At 37.4% G+C, this 15,592-nt stretch overlaps 1 protein-coding gene across 1 annotated transcript; it reads left to right on the top strand.

The window, feature by feature from the left end:
• The first annotated feature begins 2,013 nt into the window (after nucleotides 1-2,013).
• Nucleotides 2,014-15,065, top strand: LOC134649334 (uncharacterized). Its single transcript, XM_063504041.1, has 7 exons — nucleotides 2,014-2,542; nucleotides 5,552-5,849; nucleotides 6,858-6,954; nucleotides 11,458-11,565; nucleotides 12,202-12,309; nucleotides 13,574-13,633; nucleotides 15,012-15,065. Exons 1-7 carry the CDS (start codon nucleotides 2,023-2,025, stop codon nucleotides 15,051-15,053), a joined length of 1,233 nt encoding a protein of 410 aa, XP_063360111.1. The 5' UTR covers nucleotides 2,014-2,022; the 3' UTR covers nucleotides 15,054-15,065.
• Nucleotides 15,066-15,592: the final 527 nt, after the last annotated feature.

Here is a 15,592-nt window from a genome sequence, read left to right as displayed (position 1 = left end):
TCATCGCATTCATTTATGCAATTACTGCTTCCGGACCAAGCCAAAGGCTAACTCCCCAATGATGGCAGATTTACCAGCGTGCAGGGTAAATCAAGTTGAGAAAGCCTTTATACATACTGGCTGTGATTACGCTGGTCCGTTGTATTGTACACCTGTTCGACGAAGAGGCGTGAAGAGTCAAAAGGTTTATTTGTGCTTATTCACATGTCTCACAACGCGAGCAATTCATTTAGAACTTGCAACTGACTTAAGTACAGCAAGCTTTATGTCAGCATTTAAGCGGTTTTTATCCAGACGTGGTCCTGTAAAATATATGTACAGCGATAACGGAACCAACTTCCAGGGAGCCAATACATATTTGCAAGAACTTCATAATTTCCTTGCGAATGAGTATCGAGACGCTTGGGAAACTGAACTATCAGCCAATAAAATAATTTGGCGATTTATTCCCCCCAGTGCTCCACATTTTGGAGGATGTTGGGAAAGTAACGTTAAATGCGTCAAATCACATTTGTTTCGTACGATAGGTAAACAAATCTTGTCATTTCAGGAATTAATGACAATTCTATGTGAAATTGAGGCTTTATTAAATTCTAGACCGCTATCCGTGTTAAGCTCTGATCCAGCTGAACCTTCCGCATTGACGCCAGCTCATTTTCTTAATGTTACTCCATTGAAATATCTTCCAGCTGCGTCTGTTGCGGAGGTAACATCTGATCATCTTTTGCAAAGATATCAATTATTAGATCGCTTAACGCAATCATTTTGGAAGAGGTGGCGCGATGAGTATTTGCACACGTTGCAAACCAGACAAAAATGGAATACTCCTTCTCAGCCTATTAAGGAAGGAACTGTTGTAGTCATCCTTCAAGATAATGTTATGCCTCTACATTGGCCGTTAGGTCTTATAACTCAACTCTTTCCAGGCAAGGACGGTATTGCCAGAGTTGCTTTGGTTAAAACAAAATCAGGCACACTTAAAAGACCTTTGGTCAAATTATGTCCTTTGCCTTCTCAATAATATAATTTCATATTTCTATTAGTATTTAGTTATCTCTCTCAAGTTATGGAGGCTTCATATGTTTATGTCAATTTAGTTTTCTCTGAGCAATAAGGATGCTATTATGTAGTAAATGATTTATTTTTAAATAACTTTTTGAAAGCTATTCCTTTCAAGGCCGGGGGAATGTTTGCGCCACGTATTAAATACTTAACCTATGAATTCTGACCTCCTTGTCGGGTTTTCAATATAGACGGCAAGGCGATAATAAAAAGTAAAATAAAACTCGATTCGATATATTGTGTGTTGAAGAAAATGAAACCAAAGGGATCCCTATAATTAAGTATACATACAACAAAATAAAGTGCCGCCGAATCAGTGGAGACTGGAGACTCTATAAGGAGGAAAACGCAGAACCAGTGCATGTAAGTTTTTCCGCATCCCCAAGGTAGTTAGATTTGTTGTAATGTAATGTTGTTGTAATTTTTAAGAATAATGCTTCTTGGATGTGAAGATAAAAATCAAAAGTTAAGTGGAAAATAAAAATCATTTATTTACATACAAGATATAAGTAGGTACACAGTGGTATTACCTACTAAACGATATTTATAACTAGCTTAAATCTAAAATAGGCCCTTGAGGCATTATACTAAGGATGCTGGCGGCATTTCCTCGTTGTAAGTATCGCTGATATACGTTGTGCGAGCCGCCAGCTCTTCGTTCACCAAACGCTTCGCGATTTCTGTGAACAACTTGTGTGCACTAGGCTAGGACCCCACGGATCTAGCTAGAGTTTCAAAAATAGTAGAAAATATTTATTCATCCTGTAATAACTAGTACCTACCTATGAATATGCAACTCAATTACCAAGGGAGGCAAGGTGTAAGATTTTCCACCTATTAAATACGTCTTTGCTTCATTGATTTGAATTATTAAACACGGTCGGCACTTAATTACCTTCTTTTATACTCCATGATTTGCAAAATCATTTTATTGGCACTAAGACTTTCGTAGCCGCTAAGATGCCACATATCAAAAAGGCATCGCGCAACATGACGCCCACAAAGAATAATCGCACGTATGGCCTTTTCCATACCATCTGCAAGATCGCATTTTTGGGCTGCGGTACCAACTTTTGGTTTGAGGACATGGATTGTCCTGCAAAATTGATAAAAATCTACAACGCAATAGATCCAGTCCTCGAACTCATAGTAATTTTGTTTATTATGTCCCATTTCGGTGCTTTTTGGACGCAGCCGAATTTAACTGAAAAGCAGAGCACCGATCGAATGTTATTGACGTGTGTTAATGGCCTTTCGTATTCGGTTTATGTCAACATTTTATATTATAAGCGAGAGATGAGAGAGTTAGTCAGAGAGTTGGTGGCATTTGCTGTAAGGTTGAAGGAGGTTTGTAACGATGGAAACATCGAGAAAATGATGCATAGAACAGCGTTTCGGTATATGATTGCACTTTTTTTAGTGGTCAGCTCTGCGGTTATTTCTTATGGGTTTCAGAGTGGGATTCCGGCCCTTACAACAAGTGAGTATATACTTACTTATTCTTAGGATCCAACGTGAAACGGGAAATGATACCTAAACACGACTTTGACGCATAAATAAATATGACAACATTCGTAAACTAATAACTCTTATAAATCTAATATGACAACATTGTTCTAGTTCATTAGGAAAATCAATAACTTTTAATTTACCGTTACACAAACACATGTTTCGATATTCGAGGCAGCTCCCTTTCACCCCATATGAGCGTTTCTTAAATTTTTTGCCATTTTTATATAATTGTGATTTTTTTTGTTATTTCTATATAGCAAGGATCGCGAGCCCTTTTCATACTTATAGGAGAGAAAAAGTGTCTTAAAATTTCCATTCATTTTTCAAACTTTCCTTTTTGTTACCGCCGTACAAAGTACCTATATGGGGAAATGTTGACACAATAGGAAAAAACTCTGGGACATTTTTATCTCATTAGGATCGAAAGAGCTCGTGATTCTGAGTAGAAATAACACAAAAGTGGCAAAAATGGTCACAATAATTAAGTATATAAAAATGGCAAAAAATAAAAGAAACATTTTCTCTCTCTGCACTCTGCAACAATTGTAGATATCTCTGTTTGGCCCTATGTTTGACTGGTAGAGAATGCCATTCGGCATTAAGACCGCCATTTGTACATTGTTGTATATACCTGTGTATTTTGTGCAATAAAGTTTAAATAAATAAATATTATTAATGCATTTCTTTCATGGTTGCGTTTGGCAATATATCTTAGGTCTAGCAATTTTACCTTGTTTTCTTTAAGGATTAAGAAAAAACATCAAACAAACATACATCAACATTTATTCAGCAAATAGGCCACAAAGCCACTTTTACACGTCAACATGGAATTTCCATAGAAGCAAAAAAATAACACGTCAAAAATTATAAAACACATCTAAGTGCAAAACATATCAATTCAAACTAATAGTTTTTTTATTTGTTTTACAAGGGGGCAAAGTTGTTGTTTAACCGCTCGTGCTAATATTGATACCCGAGCAAGCGAAAGTTTCTATCTCTCCAAAAACCTTGAACCTTGAGCAATCTTGAGCATTGCGAGGGTTTCAAAGCACGAGGCCGGGTTAAACAAAATTTGCCCCCGAGTGAAACACAACATTTTTCACCACACCAACCCGAAGCAAATATTAAATGTAAAATATCAAACAAAATCAAACCAAATAAAATCCAAATGAATGTTATTAAATATTTATCATCCAAAATCATCATTTAAAAGTCAATTTTACCAGCAAACATAAGAAAACAACTCAAAATTTGCATTTGATTACTTTGCCTCATATGTGAATAAAATGCAACTTTGCTATCAGTTTTTGAAGTGCAAAGTAACCCTTTCCGAACTGGTGTGGTGAAATAGTTATTTGTACAACAAGAGATCAAAGTTTGATATTTCTTCGAGTGCTTATTTTGAGTCCCGTGCAAGCGAAAGATTCTATAATAGATTCACGAGCGTAGCGAGTGAATCTAACTTAGAATCTTGAGCGTAGTAAGGGACTCAAAAGCGCACGAGATGTAAATAACTTTGATCTCGTGTAGTACACAACATTTTTCACCTCAGCAGTGAGAACATATTAGAGAACCCGAAAAATGTATTCCTTCTTCATCACTTACCTCTATTCACTCATGTTTTCTTAAGATATACCAACAATTAAATTTTCACCTCAGCAGCTCGAACAAGGGTACTTTGCTACTTAAAAACAGTGAGCATCACTGAGTGAGCAAAATCATATTTTGCTCATTTTGTCCCACTCAGTGAGCAAAATGCGATTTTGCTCACTGTTTTTAAGTAGCAAAGTACCCTTGTTCGAGCTGCTGAGGTGAAAAGTATATTACCTACGTAGAGATGTGTAAAACCTCTAAATGTCGAGTTACAAATAAAACTATAATAATAATATAATAAAATACAAACATACAAAAACAAAAATCTAAAATTATATAGAGGTACGTGTTACTTAATGTCTCTAACACCTAAGTATCAGAACTAAAAGATTATACAGTTAATAAAATTATCCTTAAAGATGTATAGGGTCTCCAAGAGTCTAAATCCTGTATAATTAAAACATTCATTAACCGTTTGAACGCCACAGACGGCAATTGCCGTCAACGCAAAATCGTGACAACGACGCCAAAGACGGCATTTGACGTCGATCGTTTTTTGATGAAAATCTACTGAAAAACACCCCACTTTTAGGTTGGCATTATTTATTCACAAAACTAAACTTTACCCCCGTGGCGTCAGTGGCACGGCAAATGGATGCGATGCGCCGTTTGGCGTTCGAAAGCAGGGATGTTGCGGATGCAGATTTTTTGACATCCGCGGATGCGGATGCGGATGCGGATATTTAAAGGCTCATCCGCGGATGCGGATGCGGATGCGGATGTCAAGATTACGTACTTAAAAAACGTGAAATATTAAATTTCTAGTACTTTTTATTTAAAAAAAAACGAAACGTTTAGTATTTGTGCAAGAATATAAGTGCGTTATATTTAATAAACAGTAACTTGGCCGACTTTTCTGGATCTAGACTATTCTAGACGATGTCGTTATAGGTCATGACGAAATTACCTAGCACTTACGCCGCCGCTAAGACGTTCCTGTACCGACTTGTTCGACATCCGCATCCGCATAAGCTCCGCATCGATTTTATGCGGATGCGGATGCGGATGCGGATGTCGAAAATAATGCGGAAGTTCCGCGGTTGCGGATGCGGATGCGGATGTTCGCAACATCCCTGTTCGAAAGGTTAAGAAAAAAAAACACATACGAGACCGAATGAGGTGTCTCAACTCAAATGTAATTATAGTTACTAAATATAATACCTAGCTCGTGTTAGCTTAAATAGACCAGTCTCCACAAACTGCACCAGTTCACGAGTATGACGCAGCCATCGCCTCCCTCAGCCTTCGCTAAAAAAAAAGTTGTTAGTCGAGTTGTAGGTAGGTACTTCTATGCAAATGGATCCTTTGACCATAACGTTTTCAGACGCGACTTTCACCGTCATGATCCCTATATGGCCAGACGTTGAAGACCGAAGAATTATCGCCGCAGCCGCTCGCATAGTCCACTACATTGTCTGGTTGATTTTCATGGTCCGGGTCCTCGTCCTCTACATGTTAATTATCACCAGCACTATTACTATCGCGCACCAGTTCAAGCATCTGTGCAAATATTTTGAAGACCTGAACGATATCTTTGAAGGCAGTGGCAGTCAGGAGGAAAAGGAGAGGAAATATGAAAATGCTTTTAAAGTTGGGGTTAAAATGCATTCTATCACGCTATGGTGAGTAAAGAATATCTACATCCACACATTTATGTACCTATATGTATGGAGAGTGTACGAGTCCCCTCTCATCTCCGCCTCGGTGAAAAAGCAGCCTATATATAATATGATTTCCTATTAAGACTAACAAATAGTCCTGATTAATTTAAATCAACCTCTCCAAGATTTTACAGGCAATATTTGCTTTATTGTCATATATCTATGCGACGGTCGATGTGTGCGGTCGGTGATATGCTAAGTGCTGCTGTGACGTAAATATAAAGATGCAACGGATCCAAGATTCACTATAGTCACACTAAGTCGATAGGTTAAAAGGTTCGTCAGGTAGCTTCAGGGCAAACCGCCCAGAAATAGGAGGAGAAAGCGACTGGGACATACATCTGCAATAAAATTAACTACTTACTGTAAAAATAAACCACTGGTTAAAAAGCAGAATGGGGTAAACGCGAATGGTACAAAAAATATTGGGAAACAAAAATTTTGTGTAGCTAATATAAACACTCAATTCTGGTGCAGTTTGAATCCGATCGTCACCTTAAGAGCGTTTTCGCATTGTCCGATCCGATATCGGATGTCTAAGGAAGTACCTAAAATGTAAGAATTATATGTTTCCCTATAGGTATTTATATATACATACATTTTAAAAATATTCATTACTAAAAAACGATAGACAACACAAAAAAGGCAGGCATAATATGATAATGCCAATGGCGAGTGCCTCCTGCAGCTGTTTTTGTCATTAGGCGGCTTCCGACATCCGATATCGGAAAGGCGCTTCCGATAAATTCGGCCATGTCGGAACCCCCCGTCAGCTGTCGGACCGACAATTGTTTGTGTGCGTATGTGTAGGCAAAATGTTTATTATAGTGTGCGTGACCGCTAAAGATGGCGCCCGGGCGCGCCCCCGCGGCCTGACTAGGGGATGTATCGGATCGGACAATGTGAAAACGCTCTTAAATGTGTCGAGTTGAGTCCAAATCGCTCTCCAGATATGGAAATGTCCTGTAGGTGCACGCGGCAGATACAGCTAACGGGCGGCATGGCGTTCAGCGGTCAGGTCATCATCAACGTCTGCACACTCGGCCTGCTCATGCTTCAGACGATGGTTGGTATCATCCCCCACACTGAACATCGGTGCACCTTATGCCTTTTGTAATAAGGTCCACCGATGTATAGTTAGGAGTGTTGCTGTTGGTAACAGCGTTTACCGTTTAATGAGTATTGTGGTCGAACCACGGTCGAACTCTCAGCTCAGGAACCCACTTTTTGAGTGACAGTTCAATATTTCTTAGCCACTTGTCCCTTTTAAGAACTTGCGCCAAACAACAAATGTATAACCATACAAAATACTTAAAAATTTGACAAAAGTAAAAATCAAAAGCATTTATTGCAAACATACATAATAATATCTGGGCGACCGAGCTTTGCTCGGAAAACATAAAATCTCAAAAATTAGCGTTTTCCCAGAGATAAGATCTAGCTAGATCGATTTTCCGACCCCGGAAATGAAATTTGGTATATGGGGGGGTCCCCATACCCTGCCCTGCCCTGCCCTGCCCTGCCCCTGCCCTGCCCTGCCCTGCCCTGCCCTGCCCTGCCCTGCCCTGCCCTGCCCTGCTGCCCTGCCCTGCCCTGCCCTGCCCTGCCCTGTTGCCCTGTTGCCCTGTTGCCCTGCCCTGCCCTGCCCTGCCCTGCCCTGCCCTGCCCTGCCCTGCCCTGCCCTGCCCTGCCCTGCCCTGCCCTGCCCCTGCCCTGCCCTGCCCTGCCCTGCCCTGCCCTGCCCTGTTGCCCTGTTGGTGGTTAGATGGTTATCCATTAATTACTGGGCACCCTGTATATATTCAATTCAATTTATCTATATATATAAATGCAAGTGTCCTGACTGACTGACTGACTGACTGACTGACTGATTCATCAACGCAGAGCCGAAACTACAAAAGCTAGAAAGTTGAAATTTGCACACTAGGTTGCATTTGTAAAGTGTACGAGAGATAAGAAGCGATTTTGAAAAATTCAACCCCTAAGGGGGTTAAAAAGGGGATGAAAGGTTGTATGGGGTTCAAGTTTTAATTTAAGTTAGAAATTTGAAACTTTGCGAAAATGTATTATATTAAATAACAAGAAAACTAATTTCAGCGTTTTCGAAAATTCATCCCCCAAGGTGGTGAAAAAGGGGTTGAAAGTTTGTATGGAGATCAAATATTTTTGTGAGTGTGTGACTTTAAACTTTGTATATGGGTATATTATTATAAGGCAGGAAAAGTAATTTCAGCGTTTTTGAAAATTCATCCCCTAACAGGGTTAAAAAGGGGTTGAAAGTTTGAATCCATTACAAATGCTTTGAAACTTTTTAGAAAGGCATAATAGCCGATTACAAAAAAAAGTAATTGCGACGTTTTAGGAAATTCAACCCCTAAGGGGGTAAAAAACGGGATGAAACTTTGTCTTGGGGTGCAAATTTTATTTTAAGCTAGGACCTTGAAACTTTGCAAAAAGGTATTAAATTAAAATACAAGAAAACTAATTTCAGCGTTTTTAAAAATTCATCCCCCGAGGTGGTGAAAAAGGGGTTGAAAGTTTGTACGGAGATCAAATATTATTGAGAGTGCGGGACTTGAGTCTTTGTATAAAGCCATTTTATTAAAACTCAAGAAAAGTAATTTCAGCGTTTTTAAAAATTCATCCCTTATAAGGGTTAAAAAGGGGATGAAAGGTTGTATGGGGTTCAAGATTTATTTTAAGCTAGGAATTTGAAACTTTGTAAAAATATATTATATTAAAAAATAGAAAACTGATTTCAGCGTTTTCGAAAATTCATCCCCCAAGGTGGTGAAAAAGGGGTTGAAAGTTTGTATGGAGATCAAATATTTTTGTGAGTGTGTGACTTTAAACTTTGTATATGGGTATATTATTATAAGACAGGAAAAGTAATTTCAGCGTTTTTGAAAATTCATCCCCTAACAGGGTTAAAAAGGGGTTGAAAGTTTGAATCCATTACAAATGCTTTGAAACTTCTTAGAAAGGCATAATAGCCGATTACAAAAAAACAGTAATTGCGACGTTTTAGAAAATTCAACCCTTAGGGGTTAAAAAGGGTATGAAACTTTGTCTTGGGGGTGCAAATTTTATTTTAAACTAGGACCTTGAAACTTTGCAAAAAGGTATTAAATAAAAAAAAAGAAAACTAATTTCAGCGTTTTTAAATATTCATCCCCCGAGGTGGTGAAAAAGGGGTTGAAAGTTTGTACGGAGATCAAATATTATTGAGAGTGCGGGACTTGAGTCTTTGTATAAAGCCATATTTATTAAAATTCAAGAAAAGTAATTTCAGCGTTTTTAAAAATTCATCCCTTAAAAGGGTTAAAAAGGGGATGAAAGGTTGTATGGGGTTCAAGATTTATTTTAAGCTAGGAATTTGAAACTCTGTAAAAATGTATTATATTAAATAACAAGAAAACTAATTTCAGCGTTTTCGAAAATTCATCCCCCAAGGTGGTGAAAAAGGGGTTGAAAGTTTGTATGGAGATCAAATATTTTTGTTAGTGTGTGACTTTAAAAGGGGATGAAACTTTGTCTTGGGGTGCAAATTTTATTTTAAGCTAAGACCTTGAAACTTCGCAAAAAGGTATTAAATTAAAAAACAACAAAACAAATTTCAGTGTTTTTAAAAATTCATCCCCCGAGTTGGTGAAAAAGGGGTTGAAAGTTTGTACGGAGATCAAATATTTTTTAGATTGCGGGACTTGAATCTTTGTATAAAGCCATATTATTAATTCTCAAGAAAAGTAATTTCAGCGTTTTCAAAAATTCATCCTTTAAAAGGGTTAAAAAGGGGTTGAAAGATTGTATAGGGTTTATATTTTATTTTAACCTACGAATTTGTAACTTCGTAAAAAGTTATTTCATTAAAAGAGAAGAAAACTATTGTTAGCATTTTTCAAAATTCAACATTTAAGGTGGTGAAAAAGGGGTCGAAAATTTGTATGGAGGTCAATATTTTTTGTAAGTACGGGACTTGAATCTTTGTATAATGACATATTATTAGAATACGAGAAAAGTAATTTCAGCGTTTTTAAAAATTCATACCCTATAAGGGTCCCAAAGGGGTTGAAAGTTTGTATAGGGTTCAAATTTTATTTAAAGCTAGGAACTTGAAACTTCGTAAAAAGGTATTTTATTAAAAAACAAAAAACCTATTCAGCTTTTTTAAAAATTCATCCCCCGAGGAGGTGAAAAAGGGGTTGAAAGTTTGTATGGAGATCAAATATTTTTGAGAGTGCGAGACTTAAATCTTTGTATAAAGCCATAGTATTAGAACACAAGAAAACTTATTTCAGCGTTTTTAAAAATTCATCCCATAACAGGGTTAAAAAGGGGTTGAAAGATTGTATAGGTTATAATTTTATTTAAAGCTAGGAACTTGAAGCTTCGTAAAAAGGTATTCTATTAAGAGAAAAGAAAACTAATTTCAGAGTTTTAGATAATTCATCCCCCAAGGTGGTGAAGGGGGTCGAAAATTTTTATGGAACTCAAATATTTATCGGAGTGCGGGACTTGAATCGTTGTATAAAGGCATATTATTACAATACAAGAAAAGTAATTTCAGCGTTTTTAAAAATTCATCCCCTAAAAGTTTAAACAGGGGTTGAGAGTTGGTAGAGGGTTCAAATTTTATTTAAAGCTAGGAACTTCAAACTTCGTAAATAGGTAGTTAGGTAGTAGGTTTTATTAAATAGTGGACTTGAAAATCTTCTGGGGGTTGAGAGAGATTATATCGAGATTATCGAGAACAATTTTATTCAGTTAGGGGCTTGAAACTTCGTAGCCAGGTTGTGAAAGACAAATCTCATGCGTTGTAAAATAATTAACAAATGATTAACCGTCCCTACTGCTATCTTTTGCTGCATAATGTTCTAAGCTAATGTAGAATTTATAACCACCAATATACAAATCCACGCGTACGAAGTCGCGGGCAACAGCTAGTAAATAAATAAATATACAAGAATTGCTCGTTTAAAGGTATTAGATAGATTAGGTAGGTACCTACATAATATGGACCCTGTAAGGGCGCAGCAGTCTTATAGATTTAGATTTATGTAGATATTTATTCTCATAATATGAAATTACATTATAAATTATGCTAGACTAATCTACATGAATTTATATCATGATCGTCATTCATATTTACATAATAATTTAATAGATACAAATTTAAAAAATGTCTTAAAATTAATCAATCTTATGTCAACAATTTTATCCATTCATGTCAAAACAAAATACGGGAATAACTAAGTACGAGTATCTCTTAATGATCGTCATGTTCTAAATAAAAACGAGGTACACATTACATTATAAGTACATAAATCAATAAATGAGCAACTTTTAACTAAATAACAAACTATATTAATAAGTATATGTTGCACAAACACACTGATGTTAATATGTTATGTTAAACAAACTGCTTATGTTGTAAACAAACTATATATTATTTATTATGTTGGGCAGTTTTATAACTTTCAAATTTTAGGAATGTGTACCTATTACAGGAAAGACGTGAACAGTTTTGTGTTTCACCCACGTACTCGTACTATTTATTTCTGTTTTCTAGTCCACAGAGCGGACGCTTGCCGCCATGATGCCAATCATCTTCATGGCGATGGCAATCCTGATCGGCACTGGACTCTTCTTATGGAACGCTGGAGACGTCACCATCGAGGTGAAAATTGAAATTCGACAAGATATCTTAAAAGAGGGCATTAAAACAGACAGAACTATAGTGAATAGTCATAGCTTCTGAGGCCTGATTTGGAGATTATGCTAGGCGTGGGCGAAGTGGGCCGTCGCCCACGGCCTCGCGCCCCAAGGGAGGCCTCGCGCGAGGCCCTTTAGGGTGGAATCACATCTGTCAGCATCGAGCCGCATTTTGTATATGAGAAATCGCTCGTTAGTATGAAGATGCGTACGCATCGGAAAGCTGAAAGCATGCGTACGCATCTTCATAATAACGAGCGATTTCTCAATATACAATATGCGGCTCGATGCTGACAGATGTGATTCCACCCTTAGGGCACAGTGAAAGAAAAAGGCCTCGCAGATGTGTTTTCGCCCACGGCTAGATTAGCTCGCGCTACGCCACTGGATAATAACACTGTTTTTGTACCATCGCCCACACTATTCTTCGGTACTGTACATCGGTGGACCTTGTGCCTTTTATAATAAGGTCCGCCGATGTACAGTTAGGAGTGTTGCTGTTTGTACAGTATAGAGTTAAATTATTACAGCCATTATAGGCATTATAGGTAATAAAAATTAAGTCATTAACAAAAACTTATTTTATGTATATTATTAACAGGCGACTCTTCTGCCAGCGGCCATATTCCACTCGGGCTGGCACAACTGCACGAGGCAGTCCTCGGTGCGTGTGCGCAAGCTGGTCACCATCTCCATCGCGCAAGCGCAGGTTCTTATAAACATTTATTTTCACCACACCAGCTCGGAAAGGCTTACTTTGCACTTCAAAAACTGATAGCAAAGTTGCATTTTATTCACATGTGAGGCAAAGTAATCAACATACCCCGCAACGGAGCTAGCAAAACCGTAGCATATGACAGTTTTGTGTCAGGGTTGGCGATTCTGATGAACCATTTTGCTTTAACTTTATTGTATGTAAGATTAATAAAATTGATCGAGAACCATGTTGACCCTCTTCCGATATAACCCGGTTTAATTTACTGTCAAAATAATATAAATTAACAGGTCAATGTCAATATTAGATGCGTTTCAATGTATCTGTTATTTTGTTTATAAAATCACGTTTTTTTACGCATTTCTTTCAAATATTACCATGGAATTTTCACTGCTTGAAAATATTGGTGTGTTTGAAAACAAAGAAAAAATATTTTTTGTACTTTAGTTTATGCGTAGTAGTGATAACCCTGACGTACAACTGCTACAGATTTGCTAGCTCGGTTGCGAGGTATGGTAATCAAATGCAAATTTTGAGTTGTTTTCTTATGTTTGCTGGTAAAATTGACTTTTAAATGATGATTTTGGATGATAAATATTTAATAACATTCATTTGGATTTGATTTGGTTTGATTTTGTTTGATACCTATTTTACATTTAATATTTGCTTCGGGTTGGGGTGGTGAAAAATTTTGTGTTTCACTCGGGGGCAAATTTTGTCTAACCCTTGTGCTTTGAAACCCTCGCAACGCTCAAGATTCCATTTTTCGAAGCACTCGCTACTCTCGTGGTTCAATTTTGGAATCTTTCGCTTGCTCGAGTATCAATATTAGCACGAGCGGTTAAACAACAATTTTGCCCCCTTGTAAAACAAATAACTATTATATTTTCATACAGAACACACTACCACTTTTTAATTATCCTTTAATTCAACATGTAATCATTTTTTGTTCAACTCACAACTCACATTGAAACGGCTGCTCGGGTCTGTAGATGCTTTAGGCCCAGTTTAGGGTGGTATTCCACCTATACAATTTCTTTGTCCAATATGTATTGCGTCTCACATTTTTCTTTAATGAGAGAGTGAGAGGCACTGACATTGGACAAGGAAATTGGACAGCTAATTACCACCATTACCAATTAAAACGACAAAATGTTTATAATTATGTTGGATCTTGCCATTTGATTATTTTTAAAGACTATTTAGATTTACACCTTTTATATAGTAATCTAAAAATGTTCTTAATTTTTTATTTCAGAAACCAGTACTGATAAAAGGGCTCGGATTCATTGAACTATCATATGAATCTTACGTTGCGGTAAATATCAAAAAGAAATCAGTTTTTAGGGTTTCGTAGTCACCTAGAAACCCTTATAGTTTCGCCATGTGCGCTGTAAAATTGCGGTTTACGATTTATGACGTATTAAAAAAAACCGGCCAAGTGCGAGTCGGACTCGCGCACGGAGGGTTCCGCGCCATCAACAAAAAATAGAGCAAAACAAGCAAAAAAACGGTCACCCATCCAAGTACTGACCCCGCCCGACGTTGCTTAACTTCGGTCAAAAATCACGTTTGTTGTATGGGAGCCCCACTTAAATCTTTATTTTATTATGTTTCTAGTATTTGTTGTTATAGCGGCAACGGAAATACATCATCTGTGAAAATTTCAACTGTCTAGCTATCACGGTTCGTGAGATACAGGCTGGTGACAGACGGACGGACGGACGGACAGCGGAGTCTTAGCGGTCCCGTTTTTACCCTTTGGGTACGGAACCCTAAAAACTACTTACGAGATCTCGTTCAAACCAACTTTCGATGGAAGTTTGCATGGTAATGTACATCATATATTTTTTTTAGTTTTATCATTCTCTTATTTTAGAAGTTACAGGGGGGGGGGGGGGGGCACATTTTACAACTTTGGAAGTGTATCTCGCGCAAACTATTCAGTTTAGAAAAAAATGATAGGTATTAGAAACCGCAATATTATTTTTGAAGACTTATCCATGTTATCCATAGATATCCCACATAGGGTTTGATGAAAAAAAAAATTTTGAGTTTCAGTTCTAAGTATGGGCAAGTATGGGGAACCCCCAAAATTTATTGTTTTTTTTTTCTATTTTTGTGTAAGAATCTTAATGCGGAACACAGAATACATCTACTTACCAAGTCTCAACAGTATAAGTAGTTCTTAGTTTCGGAAAAAGTGGCTGTGACATACGGACGGACAGACAGACAGACATGACGAATCCTTATGGAACGAATCCGTTTTTTGCCATTTGGCTACGGAACCCTAAATGGAATTTTTGCCAAAAACTTATTAGTGTTCCGTGACTTCCGTGCAAAACTTTGTTCACGGAACACTTATGGGATTACTTCGGTCTTGCAAATCAGTTAAATGCGTTTTTCTCAAACCGTTTGACGTAGATACCTAAAATTTGGAAGTTACCTATTCGCTAGGTGCACGACTGATGCTGCCCTCATTTTGGCGGACTTTCTACGTTTAATCTTATGGAGTAAAATTAGTTCAAGCGGCTGCCGCTAGTACTAATGGCGGACATTCCATAAGATTACCTGTGTTTGTGACGATCAGCGCCACTTCCCCCTCCACCGACTTCGCACCTTGCCAATAGCAATTACCACCACTAATATTGTAAATAAGTCAGAACTGCTTATATCTTTTTTTTATTTTGTTTCAGATTGTCAAGTCATCGTACTCTCTGTTTTCAGTAATATACTAGAAATTACCTAATACTTTAGAAATTCAATCGTTCAACTGCAGCTGCATTTGTTCAACTTTTAGAGCCAGTAATTTGCATAACTTTAACACTCACCTAACTGCAACTTGAACCAATCTACAACACACACTTAATTTATTTAATGTTTATTTACTAGCTAGTAGCTATAAAGTAGCATTATGAGTAGCGAAAGTAATAAAATGAGTAGATACTAATAAACACCTTTTTTTTAATACTGATTTTTTTCTAAAGGATAGGTATAATTTAATTTAGGAAAATACTCACCTGCTATACCTACACTTACTACCAGGTGGTGGGCTCCATGATCAACGGACCTAATCGTTTAATGATGATGACCGTCATCGGTGACTTCATTATGGGACTAATTGGAGAGGGTAAAGTAAACGTTACGTCCCTTTTTTCCCAAGCACCCGATATGCATAAATCAGCGAGAAAACGCGTTAGGTAGGTATCAAAAACTAAGACAAATGACAAAGACCGATTTTATAGGCTGCATTTTAGGGAGGTAAATATTTTGGAAA

The sequence above is a fragment of the Cydia amplana genome, chromosome 7 (assembly GCF_948474715.1).
Source record: "Cydia amplana chromosome 7, ilCydAmpl1.1, whole genome shotgun sequence".
Taxonomy (NCBI): domain Eukaryota; kingdom Metazoa; phylum Arthropoda; class Insecta; order Lepidoptera; family Tortricidae; genus Cydia; species Cydia amplana.
This window is presented reverse-complemented; position numbering and strand designations above follow the sequence as displayed.

Excerpts from the sequence above, each read along its gene's own strand:
- LOC134649334 (XM_063504041.1), top strand. The coding sequence starts at position 2,023 with ATGCCACATATCAAAAAGGCATCGCGCAACATGACGCCCACAAAGAAT. Across the intron at positions 5,850-6,857 it reads ATGCATTCTATCACGCTATG|GTGCACGCGGCAGATACAGC; the intron begins GTGAGTAAAGAA and ends AATGTCCTGTAG. Across the intron at positions 12,310-13,573 it reads TCTCCATCGCGCAAGCGCAG|AAACCAGTACTGATAAAAGG; the intron begins GTTCTTATAAAC and ends TTTTTATTTCAG.